The 18,265-nt window shown below is 38.5% G+C and overlaps 1 protein-coding gene across 1 annotated transcript in view; it reads left to right on the top strand.

The window, feature by feature from the left end:
* The window catches only part of inpp4b (inositol polyphosphate-4-phosphatase type II B), a 718,149-nt gene that overhangs the window by 503,092 nt on the left and 196,792 nt on the right, over positions 1-18,265 (top strand). The window contains exon 8 of the mRNA XM_055158612.1: positions 16,965-17,066. Coding sequence (XP_055014587.1) covers positions 16,965-17,066 — 102 coding nt within the window. The remainder of the gene's footprint in view (positions 1-16,964; positions 17,067-18,265) is intronic.

Here is an 18,265-nt window from a genome sequence, read left to right as displayed (position 1 = left end):
GAAAAATCCAAAGACATAAACACATTAGTGGGAGACTGTGGGGGGCTGTGTACTGTGAAGTCCTGGTGTTTTGGCCTGGTGTTCTGACTGTTTTACACATGCATTATTAACCAGGAGTTAACCTTCAACTACAGAGAAAACAACACATCTGTCTCTATCTGCTTTTGAACAGCTAAAACCAAATATATTTAACTATTATAGACTGAAAAAAGCAATATTTAGATCAGTTGAAATGACTTAAAGGTGCATTTTTGTAATTTTTCTGGTGGAATTCCCATCAAACGCTTTTCTCCGTGGAGTTGTTATTGCTTTGTCTGGAATGTTTCACAGTATGGCTTTAAACATTTCTATCTTCATGGAGACCAAGTTACAGTTAGATCTGTGGAAAGGCGTCCCCGCTCACAGTCAGAATGCCTGTTTTTCTATGTATTTTTCAGCAATAAAACAAACCAAAAAAAAAAAAGATAAATGTATGGTAGTGCTTTTTAATGTCATACTGTGGGACATTCCAGGCAGAGCATTGACATTTCCATAGAAACAAGAAGATGGACCCCGACCAAAAAGTTATGTAGTGCGCCTTTATTTGAGTAGATTCAACTTGACAAGTAAAATGATCTACCAAGGCAAGAAATGTGTTTTTCTTAATTCAAGCAACATTCAATTTTGTTTCATATTTGAGTGCAAAAAGTTGTTGTTTTCGTAAGTGTGCCAAGATGTATTTTGATATTTTAACCACAAAAAATCTCATTCTACTGGCAGATAATTGTATTTTCCAGCGACTAGGTCAGGAATCAGAATACACTAGACGGTTCGCAAAAAACACAGAAGTGCGAGTTCGAGCACCAGCCAATCAGCGAAGAGCCAGACATTCTGTGTTGGCAACGACTTCCGAGATCGAGGATTTAAAGCCGGAACAAAGACAATGTTTGGTGAATTTTATCAAGGGGAAAGACGTTATTGTCCTTCTTCCTACGTGATTTGAGAAAAGCTTAATATACCAGTTAGCCCTGTTAGCGGCGCATTACATACATCACGACCAAATAGCAGCGATTGGTTAAATTAAAAAAAAGTACCCTGCCTACCGTCGAGCGAACGAATCCTAATGCTGTGAGGTCAGACGGTTCCTACAAAGTGAAACCAGCTGATGAATCAGGCTAAGATAATTTTACTTGTCAGTTGAAATTTACTCAATTCATGATAAAACTTTCTAAATTTGGCTAAATGTTACTCTCTGCAGTGGATAGATGAAATAACTGCTCTACTGCTTGCTTAGCGTGCCTTAAAGGTTGTATGGAGGATTTTTTTTCAGTTTTAAGTTGTCAATGAAAGTTTAAAATACCATTACAGAGACGCAGTAGCCTTGTAATTATGATGACCAAAAAAAAAAAAAAAAAGAATGAAAATCTATTAACTGTGGACGTAGTGAGGCCAGATAAACATCAGCCAATAGAAAACGAGGCTCCCTCTTTATCTATTGGCTGTTAGGTTGTCAATCAAACTCCTTACATTTCTAGTGTAACTGAGTCGCCGGCGTGTGAGGATTACGTGGTTTATGCAGCGGTTCTTAGAGGCTTTTTCAAACTGTCACTTCCTTGCAGTTCGTACAAAGTTTGTCGTGATGGCGGACGAGAATCCACGACCGGTTCGCCGCAAAAGAAAGTCAGTTTTTGAGGAGCGAAGACAAACTGAGGTGATTCTTGGAGATTCCTTCCAGAGAGACAAAGGGACTAAAAGCTGACGCGTCGGTCGCTAAAATACTTCTAGACGGGTCACTTCAACAGTAATTCGGAACGCGCACTGACTGTAAACAAGCGTGATTTCTGGAGTAACGAGGCGGGGGGAGGTGTTTCTACTGAGGGAGCTGTGGAGGAGGAAGGTGGTGTCACACATGCACAACATTTGAAAAAGGACTGTTGCTATATTTCACTTCCCTTAAAAAATCCTCTATACAACCTTTTACAGATGGGAGTTTGCGTCCCACGAATGAATCTTTCTAAAAACTCCAGCTGAAGTGGAGATTCTGGAAGTTTTAGGCAGCTGACGCGCTAAAAGGGTCATGGATGTTTCATATCCATGACCAGAGACGAATGAGCTCGGAGGTCAGCGATTTTACCACTTCATTAACAGATCTGTGGAGAGGCGAGCCCACTCAGTAATGCACGTTTTTCACGGTATTTGTGAGTAATACAACTGTAATGAAATAAATGCTACAGGTTTGAATCTAATCCAAGTGCTGCCCAGAGGTTTGGTGTATTTATGACGGCGCTCGATGGCGTATTTATGCTGGTTGATGTAAATTAATTTTTGAAAACAATGCTGTATGCACAATGTTATTTTGGAAAACAGCTTGACGGAAATATTCGTTTCTCAACATGCCCATCTATGTGTAAACGTAGCCTGAATGTTCATCATCATCATCAAAAAAGAGAAGAAAAACACACAAAATGGATTTAATTCTTATTTTCTTATTTTATTTATTTGTAAAGGGACAGCACATACTAATGAACATTAAAAACGTAAATATCTAAAGATTATAGCCAACGTGGCTAATTTCCAACTTCAGTCCCTCCGCAGGTTGATGTAAAATCATCTACAGGACAGAGGAAAGTACAGCTACAGTCACACAAAAGTACACAACACCAGCACACTCACTATACATACAATTAGTTTCAAACAGTTCATTTGAAGTTCAAAGTCAAGAGTTTAAGAGTTAAACCAAGAGTTAAACCAACAACCCCTCAAAATAAAAGTAAATTGGTTAATGCCACTGGTAGATCACTTTACTTGTCAAGTTGAATCTACTCAAATAAAGTAAACTGTTCTTAATTTAAAGGTGCACTGTGTAACTTTTTGGTTGGGGGGGTCCTTCACCTGCTTGTTTCTACAGATACGTCCTTGCTCTGCCCGGAATGTTCCACAGTATGACATTAAACAGCTCTGCCTTACATTTATTCTATTACAGGTGGTTTTATAGCTCAAAAATACCTCAAAAAACACACATTCTGACAGATTTAAGTCTTATAAAGCCTCAGACAGAGCAGAGCTTACAGTTAGCGTCACACCCCCAGGAAATATTGACGACATCAGCTGCAAATGATCTGCTGTTGTGTCCTCAGGCAAGACACTTAACCCACATTATGCTTAACCTGTGTTGGGAAAAGCTGTAATACCAAACTGCAGCCTCTTCAGTCTTTTGTTGACGTTGACTTTAAGTTTCTTTTAATGGTTCAGATTGGATAGGAAGTTTGGCTCACATTAATTATGCATGAGCGTCTTTGAAAGCCAGAGACCACAGGTTATGAGAGCTTAATGGGCCAAAGTGAATAAGTGCATATCATGAAGGGCTCGGGCCGATCTCAGTGCTTACCCAGCATGCTCCTCTCCTCCTCTGTGGAAGGCCCACATACTCGCTCACAGAAGATTGATTAAGGACGCCCGCTGTGTTCTGAGCTCTATGAAGTTAAAGCCCCTCCCATGGTTAAGCAGGAGCGCAGAGACCCGAGAGAAACTGCGGTTTGAATCAGGCAGAGTCGGAGTTGGAGTCGTGTTTGTGTTTGTGAGGCTCTTCTGGGGCATGTGAGCGAAGAAAATTACATGGAAAATGGTGCTACAGTGTGATACGGGTGTGTTTTTAGCAGTAGTGATATAAATACTGCAATTGTGGGTGGTTTTAAAGGGCCTATAGTCTGTTCCACCTTGTGATGTCATTTTTTATACAGCGCTTTTCCACCTTGAAGGCACTCAACGTGTTTTACAACAAAGAACCACACACACATCCATACACCAGTGTTTCCCAAACTTTTTTTCTGGGGATCCACATTTTAAAAGTCACAAACTTTCACGACACAAATCAGTAGACATTATTCATAAATCACAAAATAAAAGTGGATTTGACCATTATTGAACATTAATGAGGATATTTAGTGATTGTGTCTCTCTGAACAAGTTTTAAACAATGAAAAACAGTAATTAAACCAGCAATAAAAGGATCCATAAGTTGCTTATTTGGACATTAAATCAATCAATCAAACTTTATTCATAAAGCACTTTTCATACAAAAATGTATCACAAGTGCTTTACAGTGATTAAAAACAATCCCACATTTCCATCCACCCACCCACTTACCCAACCCCCACAGCTGCCCGACCCCACACAACCAAACACACACAAACACACACACACACAAACACACACACACACACACACACAAACACACACACACAACACACACACACACACACACACACACACACACAACACACACACAAACACACTCACACACACACTAACATGTTAAAATACATAAAACCGCACATAGTAAAATGTGAGGCTGAATATAGGTGAACCAGTTGAGAAATGTAGCCCATTTCTTTTTATTTTCAACTTTCAATTGAACCAGCAATATTGGAACAAAACAGTCAATAAATTAATTACGAAAAGATTAGAAATTATACAAAACATGTCTTAACATTTCAACATTACTAATGCGATAGGTGTGGCATTTTGTAGCATGTTTCCAGTCGGGGCTGCAGGAGGAGAGCGCAACACGCAGATCAGGCGACCCAAACAAAATCTCTTGCAACCCAGTCTTTGAGAAACAGTGGGTTAAGTGTCTTGCCCAAACTCACAACATTCAACATCTGTGGGAGCTGGAATCACACTGCCAACCTGTGGATCAGTGGATTTGACCATTCGACCCTTGATGTTTTATGTCTAGAATGGGATTCGAACAACCAACCTTTAGATCAGTGGACAAACGCTCTACCCTCTGAGCTCCTGTCGCCCCTAGTGTAGTGGTAGTTTTCAATTTAACAGATACTATTCACCTTTAGTTCAGTACTGTAGAGTTTGGCAGTTCTAGCGCAAAAATCATCCAAATGATTCTAGCGAAGGTGTGTGGAGTTTAGAAACACAATGGAGCACTTCCTGTATGACCACATGGCAGAGGTGGGACCAAGTCGCTGTTTTGCAAGTCTCAAGTAAGTCTCAAGTCTTTGACCTCAAGTCCCAAGTCAAATACAGGCAAGTCCAAGTCGGAGTCTCGAGTCACTGGCCCATAAGTCCAAGTCAAGTCCAAGTCGTCTGCTTCAAGTCATTTCAAATCTTTAAACCAAAGTACCAAATATAGCTTAAATTTTGCAATTTATATGAATTTTAAACTAAATTGTACTTTAAAAGTCATGGTTTTATATGAATATTTATATGAGTTTTTCAGAGTTGTTTTTCCTTTTTAAATGTCTTGACAAAATCTTAGTGCGAATCATTATGGTACAAAAAGAATTCAGATTTAAAAGTGCTTAATAACAGTTATTTTGTCATGTAGTCTGCACTGAAATGGAAGAATCATGTTTTTTTTGTAATTAACTAACATATACTGTAGTACATTTGAGGATACTACATCACAGTACTTCAGTTTCATCCAAAGTAACAAATGGAAAAGTTTGAAGACTGTGTTAAAGTTTGTTCCTGTAAAATTCAGCGCCGCATGTATCAGCTGTAAAGAGAAAAGTACTTTATAAAAACATTTTTTTAGGAGAAGAATCGAGTCCAGGTCAAGTCCCGAGTCATTAAGCTTCAAGCCCACATCGAGTCTCAAGTCTTAGTCCATTTTATCAAGTCTCAAGTCCTAAAAATAGTGACTCAAGTCTGACTCGAGTCCAAGTCACGATTTGCAACTCCCCACCTCTGCCACATGCCATTACAAAGTGTTTTCCGTTTGAGAGAAGAACTCAGCCTGGATTTGTATTTTTTCATTCTTAAACCCTGCAATATTTAGGACTGAGTTCTTCCCTCAAACAGAAAATACCTTGTGATGTCAGAAAGTGCTCCACTGTGTTTTCAAACTCCAAACACTTTCACTAGAATAATTTGGATGATTTCAGACCTGGAACTGTCAAACTCTATTAAACAAAAGGTAAAACGTAGCTGTTAACTTCAAAACTACAGCATCACAAGGTGGAACAGAGCGTTTTGAGCTTTGGAGATGTAAACAGACTAATAATAAATACTCAAAGCATGTGTGAATGAAACAAAACACAACTCTGAGTCTGTTTTTGATGAGGTAACAACATTATAACATGATTTAAAGCTCACAAGAGTTAATTCTGTGTTATGTAGGACCTTTAACGTATGTCCCACTAAGCCAAGTTACACATCACCTCTGTGGAGAGGCGACCCTGCTCATGTTTTTTAAGCAATAAAACACCTGTAAATGAATAAATGCAAGATAGAGCTGTTTAATGCTACTGTGGAACATTTCAGGCAAAGCAAAAACATCTCCATGACAGTCCCTCCACCAAAAAGGTTTGAATATACACTGGGGAAAAAAAAAAAAAAAAGGGTCAAATTTGACCCAAATAGTATGTAAGGGTTAATTCAAGACATCTTAAATTGACTAGACTTTAATTTTTTGCCATGTACACTGCAAATGTCTCTGACCAAGATTTTAAAACTTATATTAGGTAATTCATCTTGTTTTCAGATTTATTATCAACTTACTAGACCAGAGACTGTTTAGTTCTAGTCTAGACATAGATTATTTAAAGTTTTAGGCTATGTTTATATGATGACGATTTAGTTTTTTGTGGTGGATAATATCGATATCGGCAAATATCGGTTATTGGCTGCTAGTGCAACATCAAGGCAAATACAGTGTTGGGGAGTAACAGATTACATGTACTGAAGTTACGTAATCAGAGTACAAATTATGAGTAACTGTATTCAGTTACAGTTACTGTTTCAGTGAGTGGTAATTGGATTACAGTTACTTTGTTGAAATAAATGGATTACACGCTGGTATTTTCCTGTTTTCACATTTTGGGCTAAATCTTTTTTTTTTTTTTTTTTTGGGAATTCCACTCATGGCCAGAAACTAAACCAGATCTAAACTAGAGCTAAACCAGGACTAAACCAAGACTAAACCAGGTCTAAACCAGGACTAAAACCAGGATTAAACCAGGACTAAACCAGGATTAAACCAGGACTAAACCAGGACTAAAACAGGACTAAATCATGCTGCGTGGACGTGTCTCCTCTTCTTCTATCGATAATATTTTTAATACGGTTCAGTAAAGTCTGGGTTTTTCATTGTCTTTTATCAGACAAAACATCTTATGTTACGATTTCCTCGTCTTTGCTTCTCTAGAGCAAATCAAGTAATCCAAAGTATTCAGATTACGTTACTCACTTTAAGTAATTTAATGGATTACGTTACAAACGACATTCTGGGGTTATGTAATCTGTAATCTGTAGGGGAATACATTTTAAAACGTAACCTTCCCAACACTGGGCAAATATCAGAAAACAGTATCAGCTAAAAAAAAACCCACATCGGACCATTACCTGCTTAAAGACGCTCTCAAAAGCGACTGAAACGGCCGCGGAGCAATGGGCATGTTCAAAGAAGAGCTCCAGGGGCCAGATGTTGTCTCCAAGCCCCGGACTCGCCGTCACACGTCCACCTGGTCACAGCAGATGGGAGGGACTCGATGCAGCCAATTCATCTCCCCTACGGCGGTCACCAGCACGATTAGCCTGCTCCCCGGGGCTCTTCAGTCGACTGCGAGAGCCCACCAAGCGGAGATGATGGTCTTGAATGCGGCTCAGGAGGAGAGAGGGCAGGAGGAGGGGGTTTGCAGAGTCGAGTCTGAAGCGGGTGTGGGGACGCAGAGGTGAAGTCTACAGTTTTCCCGCTAATGAACACACGGCGAGAGCGCTGGGACCTCAGACTGTGCACCCGTCACGGCTTCTTAGGGAGATAGATGACACCTAGTGGACAGAGCCTGTAGGGAGGAAAGGCCACGGTGGAGGGAGTTGTTTTTTTTTGTTATTTTAGCAGCCATGTTATATAAATACTTTGCATTGAGATCACGCTGGGGTTCTATATGGTTGTACTGGTGTTTCTATAGACTCAGACAAACTTTATTGATCCACAAGAGAAATTATTTGGACACAGCAGCTCAAACATCACAATGAATATAATAACAAAGAGCAAAAAATATAAATGGGTCCGGTCAAGTGGTAACGGAGGGAAACAGGGGCAGATTTTTTACATTCAAATGTCTCTTATTCAGAAACTAGAGGGACTATTGAAATAAGTAAAGTATCAGAATGTAGGAAAGAGTTACACTCCAACAGGGTCAAGTTAAACCTGTGATATTCTTTCAAGTTGTTGACAAAAAATTTAAAAACTCATGTCGGTAACGGAGGGAATGAAATATGCAGCACTTTTTGGGCAATAAATCCAAACAGTGATAACTCTTGGTTCTCACTTACATATCCTTAACAAACTGGTTTGAATATTTGCTTCATATAGTTTTCTACCATATGGTACAAGATTAGGTTGAAAAACCTTTTATTTTTTGAGTAATGAGATTTTTTATTAAGAAAGGTCATGGTAACGGAGGGAAAAGTAAAGGAGGGAAAATTGTGCAAACAAGTAGAAGGTGCATGATTTTGCATAATTTGTCGCTTTTTTCTTCCGAATACTTTAATATTACTTCAAAATGAAAGGAAAACTATTTCTATAAAATATGTCAGTCCTTCCAAGCTAATTTTTATCATTTTAAATACTTTTTTTTTTTTTTTTTTAAATCATGTACCTTCATCAACAGTTCAAAGATGGAATAACACAAGATATGATGAAATACATCCATTTATTTACATGATTTTCAGGTCTTTGAAATTTGGGAAATAATTTTTGTTCCATGTTTCATACATGGTCTGTTTAAAACGTATGTAACTTTAGAACCAAAAATGGTACAGAAAAAAAGGTAAACAGTTTCATAAACTAGAGTACATATGTATCTGTTCAATACATTTTTATATCAGATGCATTAACTTGAATTTTTGGCCTTGATGTTTACTTCTGCTTGACCGGGCCGACAGTAAATGATTCACAACAAGATTTCGCTCTGTGGTTCACATTCCACTTCAGTGTTTGTGATTGGAGATTTAAAATTTCATAAGATTCTCCTCGTGTCTGTTGTTTGCGTTTTATGTCGCATGTTGAAAAATCGTTTAAGACCGAAAAATCCTGTAGTGTGTGGCCGCCTTAACTTATTCAGACAGAGCAGTGTCTACAGTTAACATCACACACCCAGGGAATGTTGAGTTAGAAATTTTAGTATTGGGACAAAACGAAACACTAATACATGATTATTAAAAGTACTGTTTGTTACATTAGCCAGCTTTAAACTACACCCACTCTTCACCTCGAGTACTACGGCATTAAATTTAACACAACATCTCATTTCATTTTCGGCGTCTTCGTCAGTTGCTTCGGCGTGTAGTCAACATCAGTGTACACACCGCAACTCCCACAATGCCATCTGTTTCCCTTCACACTCCGACGGGCCTGCATCAAAGTGTCCCCACCTTCACTGAGAGGACATGATGGATTTTCACACTGCTCCAAAATAATAAGGCATATTGCTGTCAACGGCGACTGACTTAAAGGCGTCATCCGTTTTTGAGTTAACGCCACATTTCAGCTCGAGTGGCTCAGCAGTTTCTGAATTATGGTGCAGATTGTTTTGTTCTGATGTGTTTTTGTGTTTAGACAAGCTGCCAAATGTTTCTTTCCAAAGGCGTGTGGCAGGTACAGCTCCTCTGCCGTCATATGTGTTGAGTTTGCAGAGTAGTTAAAGTCTTTTTAAAACGCAAAAGTCAGATTTAAAGAGCCTATATTACAGTATTTTTAAAAATCTATGTTATAATGTTGTATTCTCATCAAAAACTTGCCTGGAGTTGTGTTTGTTTGCTTTCATTTTGTGTTTTGTTTCATTCACAAACTGCATATTTAGGATTCTCCGAGTCTCAAATGGAAAACACTCTGTCCCACCTTGTGATGTCATGTGGTAATACAGGAAGTGCTCCACTGTGTTCTCAAACTCCATACACCTTCACTAGAATCATTTGGATAATTTCAGCCCTGGAATTGGCTGCCTACTCACCTAAAGGCAAAATGTAGCTGTTAACTTTAAAACTACTACTGGGCCCGGTCAAGGCCAAAAATTCAAGTTAATGCATCTGATATAAAAATGTATTGAACAGATACATATGTACTCTAGTTTATGAAACTGTTTACCTTTTTTCTGTACCATTTTTTGGTTCTAAAGTTAACATACGTTTTAAACAGACCATGTATGAAACATGGAACAAAAATTATTTCCCAAATTTCAAAGACCTGAAAATCATGTAAATAAATGGATGTATTTCATCATATCTTGTGTTATTCCATCTTTGAACTGTTGATGAAGGTACATGATTTTTCCCCAAAAAAAGTATTTAAAATGATACAAATTTGCTTGGAAGGACTGACATATTTTATAGAAATAGTTTCCTTTCATTTTGAAGTAATATTAAAGTATTCAGAAGAAAAAAACTGACAAATTATGCAATTATGAGGTAGTTTTGGCAGAGCTTGGACTTGTGTTTTGTATCTTTTTTTTTTTTTAAACCTCTGTCTGTTCAGTTTTTACCTTTGTACCATTTCAAGCTCTTCAATGGACTTGCACAACTTGAACTGCAATAAATAACTGGAAAAATGTGGGTGTTCTAAAACTTTTGACCGATAGTGTACAGGTCCAAACCAGTCTAAAATTATTTTTGACTAATCAGATCCTCGCCAACAGTAAAGAGGAGCATAAATTGTCATTTATTTTGCCAAAATACACAAAACCATGTTTGTCAATGATCATAAAGCAAAAAAATGCAGCGTCAGAAGTCCCTCAGATCATGACTGACGCGAGAATCCACAATGTTACACGCTCTTTTCACAATTTTATTCATCCCAACCCAAGATTTTCAAAATCTTGTCACCCTATCCAAACAGTGAATAATTCAACGTGAAGATAAAACATGCATAGAGAAAAGAAGGCGGCAGACTCTCCACTAGAAAAGTTACACAATTCATCTTTAAATCGCAGGCTTACGTTCGACAAAATTAGACCGACTCTTACGTGATCCATTTTAGAGTCGAACGCCACATCTCAGATCCAATGGCTCAGCAGTTTTTGAATTATAAATGATTTTTTATTTTTATTTTTGTTACAAGCTGACAGTGTTTTTTTGTTTCGTTGGTTTCGTTCGCAGGTTGTGGCTCCTCTGCACTCGTGTGTGTTGTGTTTGCAGAGTAGTTAATGAGCACTAGTAACAACAACATTTCTTTTCATAACGCCAAAGCAATAACTGTGACGGACAGATGATTGATTGCTTCATACGTGGCTTTTGTGTTTTATCATAACAGTAAATGAACACTTCTCAATTGCCCGTTAAGTATAGGTTAAGAGGGATCCATTTGTCACGTACACAACTTTCACACGCTGTCAATTTAAATAAATCATCTGTCATCATACCCGGGCTAACTGGATTGCTGAGTCTCCGTTATGCTCCAGTTTTTGTACGTAACTAGATCTGTGCGTCAATCTCAAACGTCTCTGATGTCAAGGCTGCGTTCTCGTAAACAACCACCAGAGGGCGCCGAAAGTGAGTCTGAGGCGGACTAAATGGAGCGACAAATAAACAAATCTGTTGGAAAAGAGCCAAGAAGGAAGCGTTTGTTTTGCAGCTGGTTCTTGTCGCAGTTTTAATTTAGATTCCACCATCGAGTTGTGTTCACTACCGCCCCTAGTGGTCAGCTCGTGTACTGCTCCGTTGCTAAGATGTTCTGAGGAGATGAACTACACTGAAAACCAAAAAAAGAAAAGGTTGCTGGATTTGTGTAAAAAAGAAAAATATGGAAAGCGGCTGCGTGCAGTAAAGTTACCTGGTATAGTGTCCGGCAATGAGTGGAATTACGGGAAAAAAATAAAAATAAATACCGCCGTGTAATCCACTTATTTCAACTAACTGTGATCCAATTACCGCTCACTGAAACAGTAACTGTAACTGAATACAGTTACTCATAATTTGTACTCTGATTACGTAACTTCAGTACATGTAATCTGTTACTCCCCGACACTGCGGACACGTCACAGCAACATCACGTGACCACTCTGACGAAGACCGCAGTGATCAGTCGAAACTGTCAGGTATGAAAACAAACTCTTGGTCTGAAAAAAAGAACCTCATAACATAAACTATCGGAAGACCACGTAAACCTCGTTGGACTGAGAACTAAGCAGCTGAGTGAAGAAGCTCTGGTCTCTGCTTGTGGGAACAACGATAACACTTCATTACATTATGAAGATCTACTTTGCACTGTACATGTTTAAACATAGTTGAAGTACTTATGATTCTTTTATGCGATAATGGACCAGAACAGACTCACCGTGAACATTAGCACATGCATAAACAATACTGTCCATGTGCTTTCCTGCCTCACAACGCAGTACAGTGGTCCCTCGTTTATCACGGGCATTACGTTCTAAAAATAACCCACAATAAGCAAAATCTGCGAAGTAGTCAGTTTTATTTTTTACAGTTATTATATCTGTTTTAAGGCTGTAAAACCCCTCAACACACACTTTATACACTTTTCTCAGACTCTTTTTACATCCTCCTTAAAACTTATTGCTGCTGTCGTCCTTATGTTATTTTCTTCCTTCTTTATGTAAACCGAAGATTAATTTATTCCGTAATGGCGCCTACAGCTGTATAACTTCTACCTTCCTTCAGCGTGTCCAGAAGTCCAACTTTTTGTGCGATGGTTTGCATCTTCTTCGGCCTTTTAGGTGTTTTTCGTCGACATCGTGGGTTTTGTCGGGGAGAAAACTTGCAAACGTGCAGCACTTCAGAATCACACTGCTAGAGATCGAACATTTAGGTGAATTTGGCAAACTGAACGCATTGTGTACTAAGGATGTAACAATAACTGAAATATCGTGATATCGTATCGTCAAAGTTGTTTGCCCACCCCTGTTTTAGGGCGTATACAAAACATACAATACCAAATCAAAATCAGTATTGTGTCCTTCTCGCCGGCGCGGGGTCGTATAAAGTGAATTAGCTCCACCTACGTGTTCGCTGTCTCCTGTTGCCTGATTATTCGTGAAAGCTCCAGCTCATTTCAAAGCCTCTCATCGGCTCCATTTTCATATTTTGGTTTGAGACGCACCTTCAAATGTCAAAATGTGGCTCTGAGCAAAGGAAAACTATAATTTATTTAGAAAAACAGGATTTGATAAACCAGTGATTTGCAGAAAACTACTTCGTATTCTACGCCGATACTGAACATAAGGGACCTCAGAATTAGTATTAGGTACGGAACTTATTTCATATACTTTCTGCAAAAATGTGTTTTTTGAGCTTTCTGTCTAGATTAAAGGTGCACTGTGTAACTTTTTTGTTAGTCTGCTTGTTTGTATGGGTCTTTGTTGTGCATGGAATATTTCACAGTGTGACATTAAACAGCTCTGCCTTACATTTATTAAAATACGGCTGGTTTTATAGCTCAAAAATATCATCAATACACAAAAACAGACATTCTGACTGAGCGGGGGTCGCCTCTCCACAGATCTGACCTGTAACTTGGTCTGGTTTGGTCTCCGTTAAAGTAGAAAAGGTTTGTTGTCATACTGTGAAACATTTTAGACAAAGCAATAACATCTTCATGGATTAAAGCGTTTGACAAACCCTCCACAGGAAAAGTTACACAGTGGATCTTTAAAGAGGGAGTATAGACCTTTTTCACAACGACTGGAAATGCCGCGATGTCGGGTAAACTTCCTGTTAATACTTTTCTATCGCAAAATATCTCAACTATTTTCCAACAGCTTCATAAATCTGCCCCATCATCAAATCTTCATCCAACAAAGGAAATATTTTGTCCTTGAAGAATTTATCCACAACGATCAAGGAAAGAAAGACGAAAACGTAAAGGCGAACAACGACGACGCATTAGTGAACTACTGAGCAAAACTAATGTTATGGACATGAATAAAACATAAGTAACTTGTTATCTACATCATGAAATAAATGTCTAATTTTAATTGTAGAATCAGTCTGAGTTAACAAGTTACTTACGTTTTATTCATGAGCATAACGTTATTTTTTCTCAGGAGTAGTTCACTAATGCGTCGTCGTTGTTCGCCTTTAAGTTTTCGTCTTTCTTACCTTGATAGGTGTGGATAAATTCTTCATGTTTATGCTTTGTCGACCTTGTTGGATGAAAATTTGGTGATGGGGCAGATTTATGAAGCTGGTAGAGACATTTCCACAGATATTTTGCCACAGAAAAGCATGAACGTAAGTGATGTTTACCCTGCATCACGGCGCTTCAGGCCGTTGTGAAAAAATCTACTTTGCTTTTCTTTTTTTTTTGCTTCCTATCATGTTATAATGTTGTTCTCTCATCAAAAACATGCCTGAAGAGGTTTCAGACATCATTTATGCGTGTTTGAATCATTTAGCGACCTCTCCTGGGCCCTATTCTCACCCTCTTTACATTTAGCTGTAAAATTTTTTTAAAAGCTCCGCCCACAAGCTTATGTTACCCACGCTCCCACACGACAATTCTCCATAAATATGCAAAAACACGATACAAAACTGTACACAACAACTTGACAAACCTGATGCGATGTGCAGTAGTTTCATTAGCGGGATGCACGCTGATTGTGTTGCGGGGAGTGAAAATTATAAAACATGTTAATATGTTATTTTCGGTGAATAAAGCATTTTTAAAACAATAAAAGTTAACTTGGTGATCTAAATATGTTATGTGTTAGTAGTTAATACCCCGTAGACGTAAAAAGAGAAATAAAACAACACCTAATAGACCAATGCAGTTATTCTTCTTACAGTACGTTCATCTGGAAGCAGTTTTTGTATGAAGGAACATGTTTCAAACCACATTCGGAGTATTAAATATTTGAATTGAATTAATTGAACTGTAATTGCTCTTCGGTAAATGTTTCAGAAAAACACTGAAGCTCTTGTGTGTTTTGGGAGAGTCTCTGTGTGCTCATTTTGTGTCCATCACTGAGAGAAGAGAAGACGATTATGAAACTCTGTCACCATTTCATTTTCAGTGTTTACTCAACTTTGAGGATTAAACAGTTCCAAAATTATTCTCGTTTATAATATTTATGCTTGAATCCAAGCCACTGCTTCTTCTTTAGTTTTTGTTTTATGTCTGTAGATATTTGGCTTAAAAATATATACATTTATATTATGCAAATTTATGTTTGGTCAGAATAAATACAAATATTAAATACTATATTTCTGAGTAGTAGTGGTAGTAGTAGCAGTAGCGATAGGGGTAAAAGAAGTAGTAGTAGTAGTAGTAGTAGTAATGGTAGTAGTAGTAGTAGTAATAGCAGTAGTAGCAGTAGTAGAGTAGTAGCAGTAGTAGTAGTAGTGGTAAGAGTAGTAGTAGTAGTTTTAGTACTATTGTTAGTAGTAGTAGTAGTAGTAGTAGTAGTAGTAGTAGTAGTAGTAGTAGAGTAGCAGTAGTAGTAGTAGTAGTAGTAGCAGTAGTAGTAGTAGTAGTAGTAGTAAGTAGTAGTAGCAGTAGTAGTAGTAGTAGTAGTAGTAGTAGTAGTAGTAGTAGTAGCAGTAGTAGTAGTAGTAGTAGTAGCAGTAGTAGTAGTAGTAGTAGTAGTAGTAGTAGCAGTAGTAGTAGTAGTAGTAGTAGTAGTAGTAGTAGTAGTAGTAGTAGCAGTAGTAGTAGTAGCAGTAGTAGTAGTAGTAGTAGTAGTAGTAGTAGTAGTAGTAGTAGTAGTAGTAGTAGTAGTAGTAGTAGTTAGTAAGTAGTAGTAGTAGTAGTAGTAGTAGTAGTAGTAGCAGTAGTAGTAGTAGTAGTAGTAGTAGCAGTAGTAGTAGTAGTAGTAGCAGTAGTAGTAGTAGTAGTAGTAGTAGTAGTAGTGGCAGTAGTAGTAGTAGTAGTAGCAGTAGTAGTAGTAGTAGTAGTAGTAGTAGTAGTAGTAGTAGTAGTAGTAGTAGCAGTAGTAGCAGTAGTAGTAGTAGTGGCAGTAGTAGTAGTAGTAGTAGTAGTAGTAGTAGCAGTAGTAGTAGTAGTAGTAGTAGCAGTAGTAGTAGTAGTAGTAGTAGTAGTAGCAGTAGTAGCAGTAGTAGTAGTAGTAGTAGTAGTAGCAGTAGTAGTAGTAGCAGTAGTAGTAGTAGTAGTAGTAGTAGTAGCAGTAGTAGTAGTAGTAGTAGTAGTAGTAGCAGTAGTAGCAGTAGTAGTAGTAGTAGTAGTAGTAGTAGTAGTAGTAGTAGTAGTAGTAGTAGTAGTAGCAGTAGTAGCAGTAGTAGCAGTAGTAGTAGTAGTAGTAGTAGTAGTAGTAGTAGTAGTAGTAGTAGTAGTAGTAGTAGCAGTAGTAGAATCACAAAAATAGAGTCCATAAATGTATACACACATTCATATCATACACTACTACAAATAACTACTTATACAACTACTACTACTACTAAGTTTGCCAACTGGGTAAGTAAATACATTTTTCCTTGATCTGATAAATAGAATTTACAATATAAAGATGCTCCAAATTATAGATATTTTCTTTGTCTAGAATACAATAGACAACAGACAAACTGAAAACAAAACAAAACAAATGTGTCTCCTTGCCTCCTCACTTTTCTTCTTCTCTAATAAACAAAAAACCAAATGATTTAAACAAAATCAGCTACTAATCTGTACATATGGTGTTTTAGTATTATCTTCTGGTTTCTTTTTGGCAACTACAGTAAGTTTTTGGGTAAATTTGCAGCTTTCTGGTCATAAATATCTAAATCTAATGTGGGCAGTTTTCAGTGGCGTCTGTGATTCCAAGTAGTTGGTGACATCACAAAAGACTACCATGATTTAAAAAACACCTGGCTGTAAGGGGCGGAGTTTGAATTGTTGATGCCTGTTCGACCAATCACATGGCTCCTTTACACCTCCAGACCCCGCCCCTCCCCCTTTATTCCTCCAGGTACCACCCAGTTTATCAGCTCTGTTTGAAATGTGTTTTTGGGCGGAGTTTAGGTGTTTAGTCCCATTTACCTGCTGTTGATTTATATGTTCGTTTTTTGTTTTCCAGGTTCGTTCAAGCCAAGCTGCTGCAAAGCTCAGAAGTCACTGGAGTTCATCCCGATAAACCTGCACACACAGAGGATGAGGGTGACGTGCCCCAGGAAAACAGGTACCACAGCACTGCCCGGAACCCAAACAAATGTTACTGTGTCAGGTTTCCCGCGGTGTCTGAGGCTGCGTTTATATGATGACGGTCTGAACAGAAGACGCAAAAATGGCATTGCGTCTTCACTTTTTATTCCGTGTTTAGATGAGTGTTTTCAGGAGGAAATCTGTGTGCATACAGTGAGGCAAAAGTGCGTGGAATCTGATGGGTGTACATGCCAGGCGGCTCGGTGGTGCTTGAAGGTCAGACGCACGGAAATGATCCCACATGTTTGTTTCTGTGTACTGTATGTATGTGACGTAAACGCGTTCACGACGTGAGCAGATCTGACCAGAGTTTTGCGTCTGGGGAAAACGCTACGGCGGCGGAGCGTATTCAGCTTTTCCACTCTGGAGGGTGGTTTCAGTTTTTTTGCATTTTCAAGCCCCAAAAACGCTGTCAAACCAGGGATACTCATTGCGCGGTTCTCGAGCCACATGCGGCGTGCCAAGCTTTACTTGCTGGCTCGTAAGCTTATACCAAAAATAGAAACACAGCCAATATATTTTTTTCAAATTTGCTAGATAAATGTAGTGAACGCTGCAACACAAACATCCACATGATACTAAGTATAAATCAAGGCTTAAATAATGGTGTTTTCTGAAGGGGGCACCATGACAACAGCAACCAGTGATGCGCGGGTCCAGGTATAAACGACCCGTACCTGACCGACTTTTTCAACGAACCCACCTGCAACTCCAACCGCAAAAAAAAAATTATAAATAAATATTGTACCCGACCTGCTGCCTGACCTGCATTTTAAAAAGTAGTCTATGCTCATCTATCTTAATCGTAATAAAACTAACCTTGCATCGCATGAATCGTCGCACAAGACTTGTTTCTCAGCAGCAGCAGAATTTTACTTTAAGGTGATATCAGTCCGTCGCTGTCAACCTTTCTATCAGGAAGTACAACTCGCTGCTGCTGCTCAGACATAAATCCTTCAAATGCAATGCTGGTTTTACGTCTACAATTATTCTTTTGACACAGACATTTATATCGACAGTCTGGTGTAATAATAGATTTGTTTCGGGTGTTTTGTGGAGTGGGTAAGACTGTTTTTAGTGGCAGGATAACTATAACCATTGACATGCACTAGCCTAGCATCAGCGACCTCTGCAAATACAAAGACTGGATGGAATATTTAAAAAAGTGTCTCCACA

This window comes from Boleophthalmus pectinirostris, unplaced genomic scaffold (genome assembly GCF_026225935.1).
Source record: "Boleophthalmus pectinirostris isolate CB_2022bp ecotype Guang Dong unplaced genomic scaffold, ASM2622593v1 HiC_scaffold_22, whole genome shotgun sequence".
Taxonomy (NCBI): domain Eukaryota; kingdom Metazoa; phylum Chordata; class Actinopteri; order Gobiiformes; family Gobiidae; genus Boleophthalmus; species Boleophthalmus pectinirostris.
This window is presented reverse-complemented; position numbering and strand designations above follow the sequence as displayed.